Raw genomic sequence first — 14,634 nt, forward strand, 5'->3', positions numbered from 1 at the left:
AACCCTGAACCCTAAACCCTAAACCCTAAAACCCTAAACCCTGAACCCAAACCCTAAACCCTGAACCCTAAACCCTGAACCCTAAACCCTAACCCTAAACCCTAAACCTGAACCCTAAACCCTAAACCTAACCCACCGCCCTAAACCCTGAACCCCCTAAAACCCTAAACCCCCTAAACCCTGAACCCCCCTAAACCCTGAACCCTAAACCCCCTAAACCCCTAAAACCCCCTGAACCCTAAACCCTGAACCCTAAACCCTAAACCCTAAAAAAACCCTGAACCCCTAAACCCTAAAACCTAAACCCTGAACCCTAAAAACCCTAAACCCTAAACCCTAAACCCTAAACCCTGAACCCTAAACCCTAAACCCTAAACCCTGAACCCCTAAACCCTAAAAACCCTCCCTAAACCCTAAACCCTAAACCTAACCCTAAACCCTAAAACCTCCCTGAAACCCTGAACCCTAAACCCTAAACCCTAAAAAACCCTGAACCCTAAACCCTAAACCCTAAAACCCTAAAACCCTAAACCCTAAACCCTAAACCCTAAACCCTAAACCCCTAAACCCTAAACCCTAAACCCTAAAACCCTGAACCTCCCTGAACCCTAAACCCTAAACCCTGAACCCAAACCCTAAACCCTGTGTACAAACATATAATACCCTACGTACAATAAAATAGGGAATAATAAATAAGTGTATAGTAGCACATATATATTTCTCTAATTGCATTTGTAGAGGGACCACTTGGCTATGTTACCTTCGAGCAAGTATCTGTACGATAAATTATGGAAATGGAAAATTCCAGTTGATTGCACTGATGAAGGGAAGAGAAGAAGTGCTAAGGAACAAATAAAAGTGTATCTGAATGGGGAACAACACGCTGAGGACATTGTAAAAGCTTGGTGTAATATGCATAAAACAGAGAAAGAACCTATGTCCGATCGTGAACTTTGTTATGTTCTTCATTATTGGTTAGGGAATATAGTTTCGAAGCATTTAACAACTGGTGGTTCTTTTTCAGACGCCATGAAGGAAATTTATAAAGAATTAAAGGTGTTAATTCCTGAAACTAAATGTACCAGGATATGTCCCCATGATGACCAAACCATCTTCGATAAAAAGAAAATAATATTTGATTATACTCAGGATAAAGACCTTATTGAGCTTTATTCACCTCCAGAGAAAGTAACCACCTGTGATGAAGCATATCACAAACACCTACAGGACATTAATGCAGCCTATGAGAAGGTATATGCAAGTTGTGGGGGTAAGGCTGGTACATCATGTTGTAAGGAATTTAAGGTAACATTTGAAGGAGAAGGAAGTGGGGGAAAATTAAATTTAACATGCAAAAAAGTTCAAGATACTTTCAATCCAGGTTCCTCTGGTCCAGGTTCAACTGGACACCAGTCTCCGGGTTCCTCTGGACCCGGCAGTACGGGAACCTGGAAACCCGGATCCTCCGGACCCGGTTCTACAGGAACCTGGAATCCTGGTTCTTCGGGTACCGGTTCTACAGGAACCTGGAATCCTGGTTCTTCGGGTACCGGTTCTACAGGAACCTGGAACCCAGGTTCTTCTGGTACCGGTTCTACGGGAACCTGGAATCCAGGTTCTTCCGTTACCGGTTCTACAGGTTCGGAGGCTGCTAGCAGCACCATCCCTGCTGCTGTGTCTGGTGGACTTGCTGCAATAGTATTACCTGCCTTGGCATACTTTTTTTACAAGTATAAATCACACTTTTCCTTCTTGAGGAAGCATAATCACTCTGGTAATGGAAGAAGAACCAGAAGAAAAAGATGAATCATTCATCACCATTTGAACACCTTATCAGAAGACGACGACGACACCTCAACAACAGAATATTCATCCGAATTTTCAATTCCATATACCTCATCTACCAGATGAAGAAGGGTGGGTTGTTAGGTGGTGGTTCGTGAAAGGAAGTGATGTTAGTTTGTTGAGGGTGGTAGAATGAAGGCGTATAAGGATGTAGAGGTAGAGTGTAAGGGTATTAGAGTGAAGGTTGTTTAGGGGTGTTAGAATGATGTTGTTAGGGTGGTTGGTGGAAGGAAGGTTGTTAGGGTGGTTGGTGGAAGGAAGGTTATTAGGTTGGTGGGTGGAAGGAAGGTCGTTAGGGAGGTGGTTGGTGGAAGGAATGTTGTTAGGGTGGTGGTTGGTGGAAGGAAGGTTGTTAGGGGTGGTAGGTTGGAACGGAATTTTAAGGTGTAAGCAGAAGGATGTTTTAAGGTGTAAAGAAGAGAAGGTTTACGTTGTAAAGAAGTAAGGTTTAAGGAAGAAAAAAAGAAAAAGGTAGGTGTAAAGAGAAGGAATGTGTAAGAAGGAAAGCATAAAGAAAGAAGTTTTAAGGAAGAAAAAAAAGAAGAGGTGTAAAGAAGGAAGGTATAAGGAAGCAAGGAAGTATGTTTTAAGGAATAAAAGAAGAAGGAATGTGTATGGAAAGTCACTTCCTTTAGGGAGAAAAAAAAAAAAAAAAAAAAGGAGGAAGGAAGAGAAGGTTCCAGAGGGGTGCAGGGTTTAGGTCCTAGGGTGGAATGAGGGTGCTGTTAAATAGTTGGAGTGGAAGTTAATGAGTGTGCATAGGAGTGAGCTTAGAGGGAAGCTGTTGAGGGAAGTGTGCAGAGGGGGGTGCACTTTAGGGAAGAAGGGCCTAGATGAATAGAGAAAAAAAAGGAAGAAAAAGAAATAAAAAAGGAAAATAAAAAATAAAAAAAAAAAAAAAGAATGAAGGAAAGTGTGCACGACGGTGCACTTGGGGGTGGAAGGTGGAAGGGAAATTCCTAGGGGTATTAGAATGAAATATTATAGGTGTGGATGTAGGGTGTAGGGGTTTTAAAATGAAGGTTTAAGGGTGCTAGAATGGAAGAGTTAAGGGTATTATAACGATGGTTTATGGGCAGGAGAAGGGGTGTAAGGGGTGGGAGGAAGGTTGCTCACATTTTTTTTTTTAGGAAAGACGACAAGAAGAGAAGGAAGAAAAAAAAAGAAGTGTTTAATTCTTTTTTTTTTTTTTTAACTTTTTAGAAAGGGAGTCCGAGCATATTGTATGGAGGAATGATTACGTCTTCTTTCTGATAAGAAGAAGAGAAAAGGAGAATAAAAGGAAAATAAAAATAAAAATAAAAAAAAACAAGAAAAGTGTGAGTAATCGTTTCTTCTCTTTTTTTTTTTTAAAGGGAATACAGGAAATAAGAGGCCTGAATTGAGAGAATGAAATAGAAGAAAAAAATTACACAACAAGAAATTTAAAAAATAAAAATAACCAACTAAAAGACCTAATCTACAACCCGTCAACGCAATTCCCAATCAACAAGTACGACTAACTGTAAGGTTGATTATAATGTTGATTTTAAGGTTGATTGTAAAGGTGATTTTGATAGGGATTTTTTGAATGAAAAAGGAACAAAAACTTACCAACGTATTCTTTCATCATCCTCATCATCATCTTTCGAAACACATGAACTACCCATACCTCTTACCTGCATTTCTGCAGGCACACCTCCGACAAATTGGGCAATAAAATAAACGATAAAATGGTCGATGAAGTGGAAAAATTTTTTCGAGCCCGATGGGTAAGTATCGTACTTTTTATCTCCTTCTCCCTTATCTTAAGACATATTTCATGCTAGTGAATGCATTGCACTGCAGGTAGAAAGTAGTAGTGGTGGCTATTAGGGGTGGTACGTGGAAGGTGGGTTGTTAGGTGGGTTGCTAGGTGGTAGGGTGGTAGGTGGGTTGTCAGGGTGGTGGAAAGGAGGAACGGTGTTAGGGGTGTTATACATAAGTATATATATATATAAAGAGGAATATGTACGCATGTACTCCTTTTTCATTCCTATTTTTAGGGTATAGATAAGGAAAAAGTGTACCGTCTATTGAAAGAATTCAACACGTCCTTAATTGACGAGAATGATGTGGATGGTTATATAGCCGTTTGCGAAGACGTCGTACCGGGTTATGACGTCACCGACCAGAGCCTTCACAAATGTTTTTGTAAGGCTCTTATAAGAAATTTAGTAAAAGTAACAAATGGCAGCAGGACGTATACATACAAAGACACAACGTTGGAAGTGCAGAACATGAAGCCGAATGCACCATGTGATATATTGAATTTGTGGTTATTATTATATATATTGAAATATGGGGTGCAAGGGAATGATATTCTCTATGTATTCACAGCAATAAGTAATTTAAGCGAGGTATTTAACCCAATGGAACATGAGAATTGTAAATATACAGGTACATTCACAGCCGAGCTAAAGAAGGACGGAAGTAGTATTTTCAAAGACATTTATAACTGGTTTTTGAATCATGGCACTGCGAACATAAGGGGGGCAATGGATAGCAAAACTGCATGTAATGAAAAAAGTAGGAAGGATGACCCGAGTGGTGGAGGTGCAAGGAGGGAACTGGGAAATATAAATTCCAAACTGGAGAAAAAGTTGCAAGAAGTTCTCGAAGTTATAGAGGAGTTGCTTCCCATAGTTGAAGAAATTGAAGGGGAAGCAGCTCGACTTCCTCCACCACCATCTCCACCAGGTAAATCCTATCAAAAGATTACTCTTATAACCAAATAAATAGTGAATAACAACAACAACAAGGAAGGGTGGACACCACCCACATAACAAACCATCTACCACTACCTCAAGGAGGATGAAGGAAGGGGTGGATACCTAACACAACAAGGGGTGGTGGGTGTACCACCTGTGCCCCAGTGTATCGTTATTCTAACATCACCACATTACCATTGATATGTTCCATTCTTTTCCTTCTTATAGGTGAAGAATGTAAGGATAAACCTAAACTATGTGATCGTGTAACATGTGTTGCAGAAAAGTGGAAGGGAGACAAGCATAAGACGGACTACGTGAGAATTCTTATTTACAAATAGAACTGAAGCGTACATAATATAGACATGGACGAACGTGTATATATTCCTTAAGGGAAGAATAAATAATGATTCTGTTTAGGTAAACAAATGTACGTGCATATTCTCTTTTCTTTTGTACGGATAGAATGATATTTGGGGGGACATCCAAGCCAGGGTTCCTGATCTTTTCAACGCTATATCAAAACCAAACCCCGATATAGACAAAAAGTATTGCTATGGTACTCAATGGACAGATGGTAATGTGACTTTTGCAGAAATGGAAGCATGCCGATACATTGCTAGGGGATTGCGCCGTATATATAGCACTAAGACAGACGGCGAAGAGCAGGACGATAGGGCCAAGAATGATCAAAAATTCAAAAGAACTATGGAATGTCTTTTACTGAACGCATACGCGGACCTTCTCAAGGAAAAATTGAAGGATAGGTGCTCCGTGGAGAGGGGCATAACCCGCGCCTTCAATAAAAGTACACAAATTAAGAATGAAACAGATCCATGTAAGGGTGATAATAGCTGCACGGTATGTTTTAAGGAAGAATATAAGGATTGTGAAATAGGAGGACAGAATGTAAAGGGCAAAGCGAAAGAAATGCTCGACCAGCAGCAAGACGAAATACAGAAATTTCTACAAGAAATATGTAAGGAAAAAGTTTGCCCATAGAGACTAAAGAGAGTCTACAAAAGAGGCACCACCACCCCTAACAACCCTCCTTCCACCTAACAACCCTCCTTCCACCTAACAACCCTCCTTCCACCTAACAACCCTCCTTCCACCTAACAACCCTCCTTCCACCTAACAACCCTCCTTCCACCTAACAACCCTCCTTCCACCTAACAACCCTCCTTCCACCTAACAACCCACCTAACACCGCCTTCCTACGACCCCTAACAACCTTTCCATCCACCCCTAACACCACCTTCCTTCCACCTACCACCCACCTAACAACCAACCTACCACCAACCACCTAACAACATATCACCACTGTCATTCCTTCACTGCTAACGTTATAGGCAAAGACTGCAGCAAGGAGAACGGCCTATGTAAACGTGCACAATGTGTAACAACGAATTGGTTTAGGGACAGATTATCTAATGCGGGGGATGGAAGACAAAACTGGGTAAGAGAAACAATATATTGTCCATTGTAATTAATGGCACCACTATAAGGAAGAGAATAGTATTCCTTATACATAAGTGCAGGGGGGAACGAAATCACAAGGACGAAGGCATTCACATATACATTAGGGTTATATATATGTATTCCGTTCTTTTTTTTTTTTTTATTTCCTTCATTTGTGCAGTGTCAAATTTGGGGGGATAGGGACGTTGGGAAAGTACTAGGAGAACTGTCTACTGCTATGAAAACTCTGAGCACAAACGACAGTGATCTATGCCAAAACATTACAGGGACAAATGGTGCATCTGCAGAAGTAAACATGAAGGTATGTCAATATATTACTAAGGGGTTAGAACGTATATATAATTTTTCGGAACATGGGAGCAGTGCTCAAGAGAAGAAAAATAACAGAATATTTGATCAAACTATGGGATGTATCATCTTGAACATATACGCAGATATGTTGGAAAAACAATCTTGTATAAGTGAAGATGTTATAAATCAGGCCTTTGGTAAAAGTGAACAAATTAAGGATAAGGTATCTATATGCAACGGTGATAGTAAATGTTTTGAATGCAAGAGGGAAGTAAATTTAAATTGCAAAGTAGACGTCGATGTAAACCTATGGTATAAAAAACAAATAAATGGAAAAGACTGTGAAACAGACAAAGGATATGTAAAGAAAAAAGTCGAAGAGTTGTTCAAGAGCAATGCAGAAATAACAGAAACTCTAGGGAAGATCTGTCCAGAGGATGAACAATCGAAGGCTGCAAAGCCGGAAGAAGGATCCACTCCAGCTCCTCCACCTGCTCCTTCTGCTGCTGGTTCTGAAGAAGGTCGTAGTGCTGTTTTAAAAGCACGCAGGGCTGCTGAAATTAGTAACAAGATCGACCCGTCTCATCTTACTTCATATGTCCCTCTTGCTCCTGCCATGATTGGAATCACGGTTATGAGCTACATGCTCTGGCAGGTAAGAAAACAAGAAGGAAAAAATATCTTTTCCACAGAAAAAAAAAAAAAAATTTAATCTTAGAAGAAAAGAACAAGGAAAAAAAAAAGGAAAAATTAAAAAAAAATTTATATTACAAGAAAAAAAGAAAGAAAAAAAAAAAATAAATAAAGGTGAATGAATCAGTTGGGGGGGTAAGTGTAGAATTTCACACTTAAGTTTCCGGGTTTTAGGGTTTAAGAACAACAATGTGACCTGCTATTTAGCTGTTTTAGGGTATGTGTGTGTAGGATTGTGCATTTTAGGGTATGTGTGTGTAGGATTGTGCATTTTAGGGTGTGTATGTGTACGAGTTCGCTTTTTAGGGGTGTATGTATGGGAGTTCGCATTTTAGGGGTGTGTGTATGTAGGATTTCGCAATTTAAGGGTGTGTGTGTAGGACGATTTCGCATTTTTGGGGGTGTATTTGTAGGATTTCGCATTTTAAGGGTGTTTGTGTAGGATTTCGAATTTTAGGAATGTGTGTGTGTATAGGATTTAGCATTTTAGGGATGTGTGTGTGTAGGATTTCGCATTTTAGGGTGTTTGAAGTAGTAATTACTGTTACGTGAACATAACTTTTCGCATCCCTATTAAAGAAACATTTTCTCGCTTTTTTTTTATTTTATTTTGCAGTATTTTGCCTTTCTTGGTAAGGGAAGAAAACGCTTCAGAAGAGCTCCTCAAATACGTAGTCCATCCTTACAAGAACAACTGCTTGCTCATGTGGACGACCAGGCAGATGGTCCACATGCATATACCTTAGTAAAGGAACGCAAACCTCGTTCTACGCCTAAAAAAAGGAGGAAAAAACGGGATCTTGGTCGTCCCCGTGCTGCTCGTCGTGGTGTACGTCGCCGCATGATTATTGATATCCATTTAGAAGTCTTAGACGAATGTCAAAAACGGGACCTGCATTTGATGAAGGAAGACTTTTTTGAAATTTTGGTCAAAGAATTTATGGGATGTGAATTCATAAAAGAAGGCTTCATTCCTAAGAAACAAGTTTCTATGGTTGATGTTCCTAAGGAAACTGTTCCAAGTTCAGATTCCGGGTTTAGGGAGGAAGACTTCGTTCCTAAGGGAGGTGTTGCTATGGAACAGGATCCATGTTCAGATTCCGGTTTTAGGGAGGAAGACTTCGTTCCTGAGGGAAGTATTCCTAAGGAACAGGTTCCAAGTTCAGATTCAGGGTTTAGTTTTGATATTCCGAAGGAACAGGTTCCAAGTTCAGATTCCGGGTTTAGGGAGGAAGACTTTTGTTGCTGAGGAACAACTTTCTGAGTTTGATGTCCTTAAGGGACAGGTTCCAAGTTCAGATTCCGGGTTTTAGGGTGTAGTAAATATATTTTTCTTTTTTTTTTTTTGTATTGCTTTGTATTGAAGTGTTTACATGTTCCTGTGTAATTAACATAAGTGGATGTGCAGAAAAAAATCTTTTTTTTCAGTTTATTTTTATTTGTTTGGTAAAATTTTTTTTATTAAAGAATTAAAAAATGCTTATTCATTCTGTTATAAAATTTTTTAACTTAATAATAATTTTTTTTCGTTTTTCTGAAATACAAAAATATTTCTTCAAAAGTGTTAGGATCTTTTTCCGCATCCGCGCTGGGAGTATTCTTTCCTTATGTGGTTATTCAAACATACATATGAAAAGGAAAGAAAAGGAATGAAAAGGAAAAAGAAGGAATGAAATATGAAGAAAAGAAGGAAGGAAGAAAGAAGGAAGAAAGAAGGAAGGAAGAAGGAAGGAAGAAGGAAGGAAAAATGTGAAGAAAAGGAAGAAAGAAGGAAAGGGGGAAAATGTCATTTTCCATTTTGCTTCTTTCCATACACACTGTATATATATAAACTGTGTGCGCCGGTTATTTATGTTCCTCTGACGGAGAACATTCCTTTACAGATCTTACATGTTCTGGTAACCAATATTTTGGCGACCTACATTCCGATGAGTATTTGTACTATTATTGGTTCTTGTTTCTGTTCTTCCCCTTCGAGACTGTACACCATATACTGTTGATTCGTCCTCTGCAGATGGACCTATAGTAGAAGTTTCCGTTAAATCGTCAATATCACGCCCGGCTGATCTTCTCTTTCTTTTTCCAGTTGAGTGGTTACCAAACCAAGAGGTTAAGGGAGTGTACTAAGGAAAAGGAAAAAGGAGGGGGTGAGGTTTAGGGTTCAGGTTTTAGGGTTAAAAGTAGGTTGTTAGGGATGGTGGAAGGAAGGTTGTTAAGTGTGGCAGGTGGAAGGAATATTGTTAAGTGGTAGGGTCTAAGGAAAGTTGTTAGGTTGGTGGTAGGTGGGTTGTTAGGTGGGTGGTAGGTGGGTTGTTAGGTGGGTTGTTAGTGGTGGTAGTGGAAGGAAGGAAATGCTGTTAGGGTAGTTGATGGAAGGAAGGTTGTTATATATTTCAATTTTTTTATTTTTAAATTTTGAAATTTTTGGATGATTACTTTATATAATAAGAAAGGGACACCTATTGTTGCTAAGGTGCCAAAGATAGAAGAGATGGAAGCATTTGTGACAGCTTTACTTAAGTCTGTTTCCGCCTTGAGCAATAGATTCGATGTTTGCGATAGTTTGGCCTCTAATGGTCTCACTACATCGTAACATGCCTCACGTCTCATTTCTTCTAGTTCAGATTTGGACTTACACTGTAATACCCGTAGCATACCCGTACAGGAAACTTTATCGTTAACATAAGAATCGTTACAATATGGGTCATTATTCCTGCGTTTCCCGTCTCCTTTTGGTTCGCAATATTGTTTCACTTTAGTACATGCTGCAGTAATGTTCTTCAGGTACTCTCCCCATTGTGTCCTACATTGCTCCTCACCTCCCCCTAAATACTGTTTTGCATGATTATAATCGTGGTAAAAGTCGAATATTGTTTTCCTATTAAGGAAGTGGTCCCAGGTAACTTGTTCACAAGTAATATTAAATCCCCCACTACTATATTTACTATTTATTAAATCACAAACCGATTTTAGGCACCTTGCAAACTTGTTGTCTGTATCCTTCTTGCCCATTGCGGTCCATATTAGGTCCCCTACCCAATAGTATAGAAAATGCCAACGCCACTTATGCAATGGATATTCCTTGTATGGTTTCATGTTGGACACAAAACAGATGGCATTTGCGATCTGTTCAGTGTTAATTACAATTCCATCGTTACAACATTGATTCAGCTTGGTCTGTATACTGGTCTCGGTGTCATGTTGGCAGCCATCGCCGTCGCTCTTCTCAAGTGGGTCATAGAAATTTTTATGTGAAGGTAACTGCTCTAAATATACATTCTACAAAAGTAATAAGGTGCAAAGGTCCCAAACATATATACACACATACACATGTATATATATACATGAAGCACTTTTAAACAAGCAGGATGGAAGTAAATGGGAGAGGAAACTTGTAATTTGTAATTTTTTTTTCTTCCTCTTACGTTTGTTGGTGACATAGTTTATATATATGTTGTATATTTTTCTTTGTATATATTGTACTGTAAAAAGGGATTGTTTATATATATGTGCATTCAGTATACAAAGGGGAATTGTTGTATGCAAAAATTTTTTTGCCCTTTCTCTGCTTGTTTTATGAATGGTAAGTGTATGAAATGTGAAATTTTTATTTTTCTTTGTTCATTAATAATGTATATATGTGTTTTTTTATTTTTCGAGTAGGGGTAACACATTGTGCACATATGTATGTGTCAGAATTATTATATATATATAATAAAAGTGCAAGTAGGAATTATCGTAATAAATTAGAAGTAGGAAAACTGAAGAATTGAGTTTCTCTTACACTTTCCTTATCTGTACACTATATTATTGAATTTCATTACGCATGATGAGGGTTGTTGTAATAGTTGTTTGTTCGTGATAAAATTTAATGTTATGTTATTATTTATTATTATTATATATTATTATTTATATATACACATGATTTACTATGGATGCACATATATACATGAAGTGAAAGAGTTTGGAACACTTTTCTTATCTCATCCCCTTCTTTTGAGCACATATTTGAGCAGGGACTTTTAGCATGTATTATTACATTATGCGTTTTATGGTTATTATTATTATGAACAGTGTGCTTTTCAATAAGTTATGGATAAATATGGAGCACTTTATATAAAAAAACACATTTTTTCCCCCTTCTTATGTTCCTTGTTTATGATATATTCGTGGGAATAATAATTTTTTGCCCTTTCCTTCCCTATTCCTTTTTTTCTTTTTTCATTTTTGATTTGTGCATTGGAATGTACTGTTTCATATGTAGAGTGTACACTTTATTTACCATTTGAGCTATTCGTTACCTCCCTCCCCCTTCCCATTTTTTGCACATTGTCCGCATACTTATTCATCAATATTTAATGAAGAAGTGGTGAATACATATGGGAAAGATGCGTAAGATACATGGGAAATAGCGCATATATAATATAGTACAAAAAACTTGCTCCTATCATATGAAAAAGAAAGAGAAAGGATAAAACAAAGTAAAAAAAAAAAAAAAAAAAAAATGGGGTGTTAGGGGTGGAAGGACATAAAAATATGAGTTCTACATACATACATACATATATATATATATATATATATATATATATATTTACATTCTATATATATGGTATATATATGTTATATTCGCCATACTTCCTAAAGTACCAAGTAATTTTTTTTGTTTTCCCGGACACACTCATATATATATGAAAAAAAGTTTATATATGTATGAGAAATTTGCATATGTAGAACCACATTATTTCTACATTAGCAATTTATATGTCTGTAGAACACACATAACACACACATTAATTCACTAATTTAAAGTAGCCATTTGTTTAATCCATTTGTTTATTCCATTCGTTCATTCTACATTCGTTTAATCCATTCGTGTTAATTCTACATTCTACATTTCGTTCATTCATTATAATTAGAGTTTAAGGTTTGAGCGTGTACAAATATTCATGCACATATATAAATACCGATATATATATGTATGTATACATATATAGACATATGTATGTATATATGTATTTATATATAGGTTATGTGTATATATATTCACTATGAGTGAAGTAGTGGTGGTAGGTAGTTGATGGAAAGAAGGGCTGTTATGTGGTAGGTGTTTTATTCTTAAGAACGGTTTGATTTTTTCATTTTTTTTCCTTTGGTGAGGGACATTTTTTCTTTGGTTCATTTTTCCTTTAGGGCAGAATTTGTTGTTGTTGTTGTAATACAAGGATTGTTTTGTGTAGTTTTTGTTGTTGTTTGTTGTTGTACAATTTGTAAGTATGAATTTTTTTTCTTTTCCCTTCCTTTCTTTTTTTTAAATAAAAAAAATTTTTACTCTAACTAATATGTTATTTAAATTAAAATGAAAACTGCTTATTTTGAAAAATATATGCCATTTTAGATAAAAAAGTGGATGGTGCACCATGTATGTATATGTGAGGTCAATTTTCTTTTTTTAATATGAAATATTGCACACATTATTATAATTCTAAATGAAGGAGACATTACACATACTAATTATAATGTAAACGCAAGGGAGGGGCATTATATACGATGATAAGCTACATTCCTCCCATCTGGCCTTCTATTATTATTTGTTCCTACTACTGATCTTCCTCTTCTGTGTGGTGATGGTAGTAGTGGTTGCCGTGATCGTGGTTGTCGTGGTCTCTCATTATAGATGGTAGAATTGTCCACTGTAGAGCCATCTGTGGACTCTGCTCTTGTGGAAGCATCGGTGGTGTACAATGTGGAAGTGTCGTTTTCCGTTGAAGTTAGACTGTCAAATTCACGTACAACAGATCTTTTTTTTCTGTTGGTGCTTCCTCCGTTAATTTTGTTACTGATCCATGAAGGTAGAAGATTATACTAAAATAAAGGAGGAGGTGGGGTGTAAGGGGGAGGGTGGTATGTGTATTATATATATATGTTCCTATATATGTATATATGTATGTATATATATAGTGTCATATGTATATATGTATTTATATGTATGTACGCATGTCATATATATATATTTTTTTATTATGAACTATTACCTTATATAAAAAAAAGGCAGCCGCTGGTAGACCAACTACACTTAACAAAGAGGATACAATGGTGGTTGCAGTGGGGTTCGCTTTAGGTGCATATCTTAATTCTAAGTGAACGTTCTTATAGTATGTAGTTCCCCCTGATGTAGTTTTATCCCCTTCTGTTAAAGTGAGTGGGTTTTGATTATTATTGTTGCCAGTTTCATATGTATTTTTGAATTCCTTACAATATGTATTTTTGTCCCATTTGCTGTTGTCCCCTTTGGTCCCTTCGCTATTACAATCAGCAAGTACAGCTTTAAATGATTTTTCAGCTTGATCTAGGTGTTTGTAATATTGTTCATCACAGGAGTTGTGATGAGATTCCAATTTTTGTTTTATATCGTCGTAGTCAAAAGAAAAGTCTAACACCAATTTTCGATTAGTGAAAAGCTGTTTCTTCAAATCAGCGCTTGTGTCTTCGTCTTTGTATAAAAGTTCACATTTATTATTAATAGAAAGTTTGTTCAGCTCTGCGTAAATATTTTTCATAGCTCCCCAAAAATTAGAACTATCATCTACCACCTCCGTCCATACTTGATTTCCTAGCCAAAAATAGAAGAAATGGCAGGGTGTGCCCTCATATTGAAAGTTCAACTTCATTTTGGTTGCCTTACAATAGGCTCCTACGAAGTTCTCTGCATAAGTGTTCATAGTAGAATAACTTGCTAATACCGTATTCAACGAACTTTCTACTTCCTTGGCCTTTGCTTTATCATCACAGGAATCTTCAGCTTTATCAAACTTAGTGTAAACATCTGTATACGAAGGTATTTGTTCCCAATCACTCTCCTACAAAAGTAATGAACAAAATGTATGTATATATATATGTATGTACATTCCCATATATATATATATATATATATATATATATTTATATATATATATGCAATTTAAATAAGGGACGTTTACCCTCAAGAATTTTCCCCTTCCTGACATTGTTTCTATGTATATTTCCGTATAAGTGATGGAATTAAATTTATGTTATAAAATGTGCTTATTTTTCTACATCATATATATTTGTGAAGAATAAATATATTAAGATTTTTTTTTAATATTCTAAAATGCTCAGGAACAAGTGTATATGTCCAATTATTTTATTTTACTTCCATTAATGACGTGTACACATACTGTTCCAATTTTTTTACAGCGTTGTTCATACAATATACATATACATATATGCATCAAGATCCTTACATATGTGTACATATTAGTGAAGTCAGAAATATAAACAAATTCACTACAGTAACAAAATAGGAAAAGGAAAACAAACCCTTCGCCCCCCCCATTACTTCCTTGCTCACATCATTCCTTTCTTCTCATTCGCTTCACTTCCTTTCATTCCTTCCTTCCTCATTCAATTCACTACAATATACTTCTCACACAATTCACTTCACTATACTTTCCCACTCAATTTCCTTCCTTCTCATTCAATGCACTTCCTTCTATTCATTTATTTTTATGGAAATGTTACATCACTATTTCAAATAAGTGTACTATCATTTGGTCTATCATTTATACGTTTCCAT

General features: G+C 36.8%; 1 protein-coding gene across 1 annotated transcript; it reads left to right on the top strand.

Moving 5' to 3' along the window:
- Positions 1 to 3,557: 3,557 nt before the first annotated feature.
- On the top strand, positions 3,558 to 8,289 carry PCOAH_00002250 (SICA antigen; the record flags this gene model as incomplete). Its single annotated transcript, XM_020057042.1, has 8 exons — positions 3,558 to 3,596; positions 3,638 to 3,652; positions 3,870 to 4,563; positions 4,803 to 4,891; positions 5,040 to 5,553; positions 5,927 to 6,033; positions 6,217 to 7,002; positions 7,657 to 8,289. 8 exons carry the CDS (start codon positions 3,558 to 3,560, stop codon positions 8,287 to 8,289), a joined length of 2,877 nt encoding a protein of 958 aa, XP_019912768.1.
- Positions 8,290 to 14,634: the final 6,345 nt, after the last annotated feature.

Source organism: Plasmodium coatneyi, chromosome 2 (assembly GCF_001680005.1).
Source record: "Plasmodium coatneyi strain Hackeri chromosome 2, complete sequence".
Classification (NCBI taxonomy): Eukaryota; Apicomplexa; class Aconoidasida; order Haemosporida; family Plasmodiidae; genus Plasmodium; species Plasmodium coatneyi.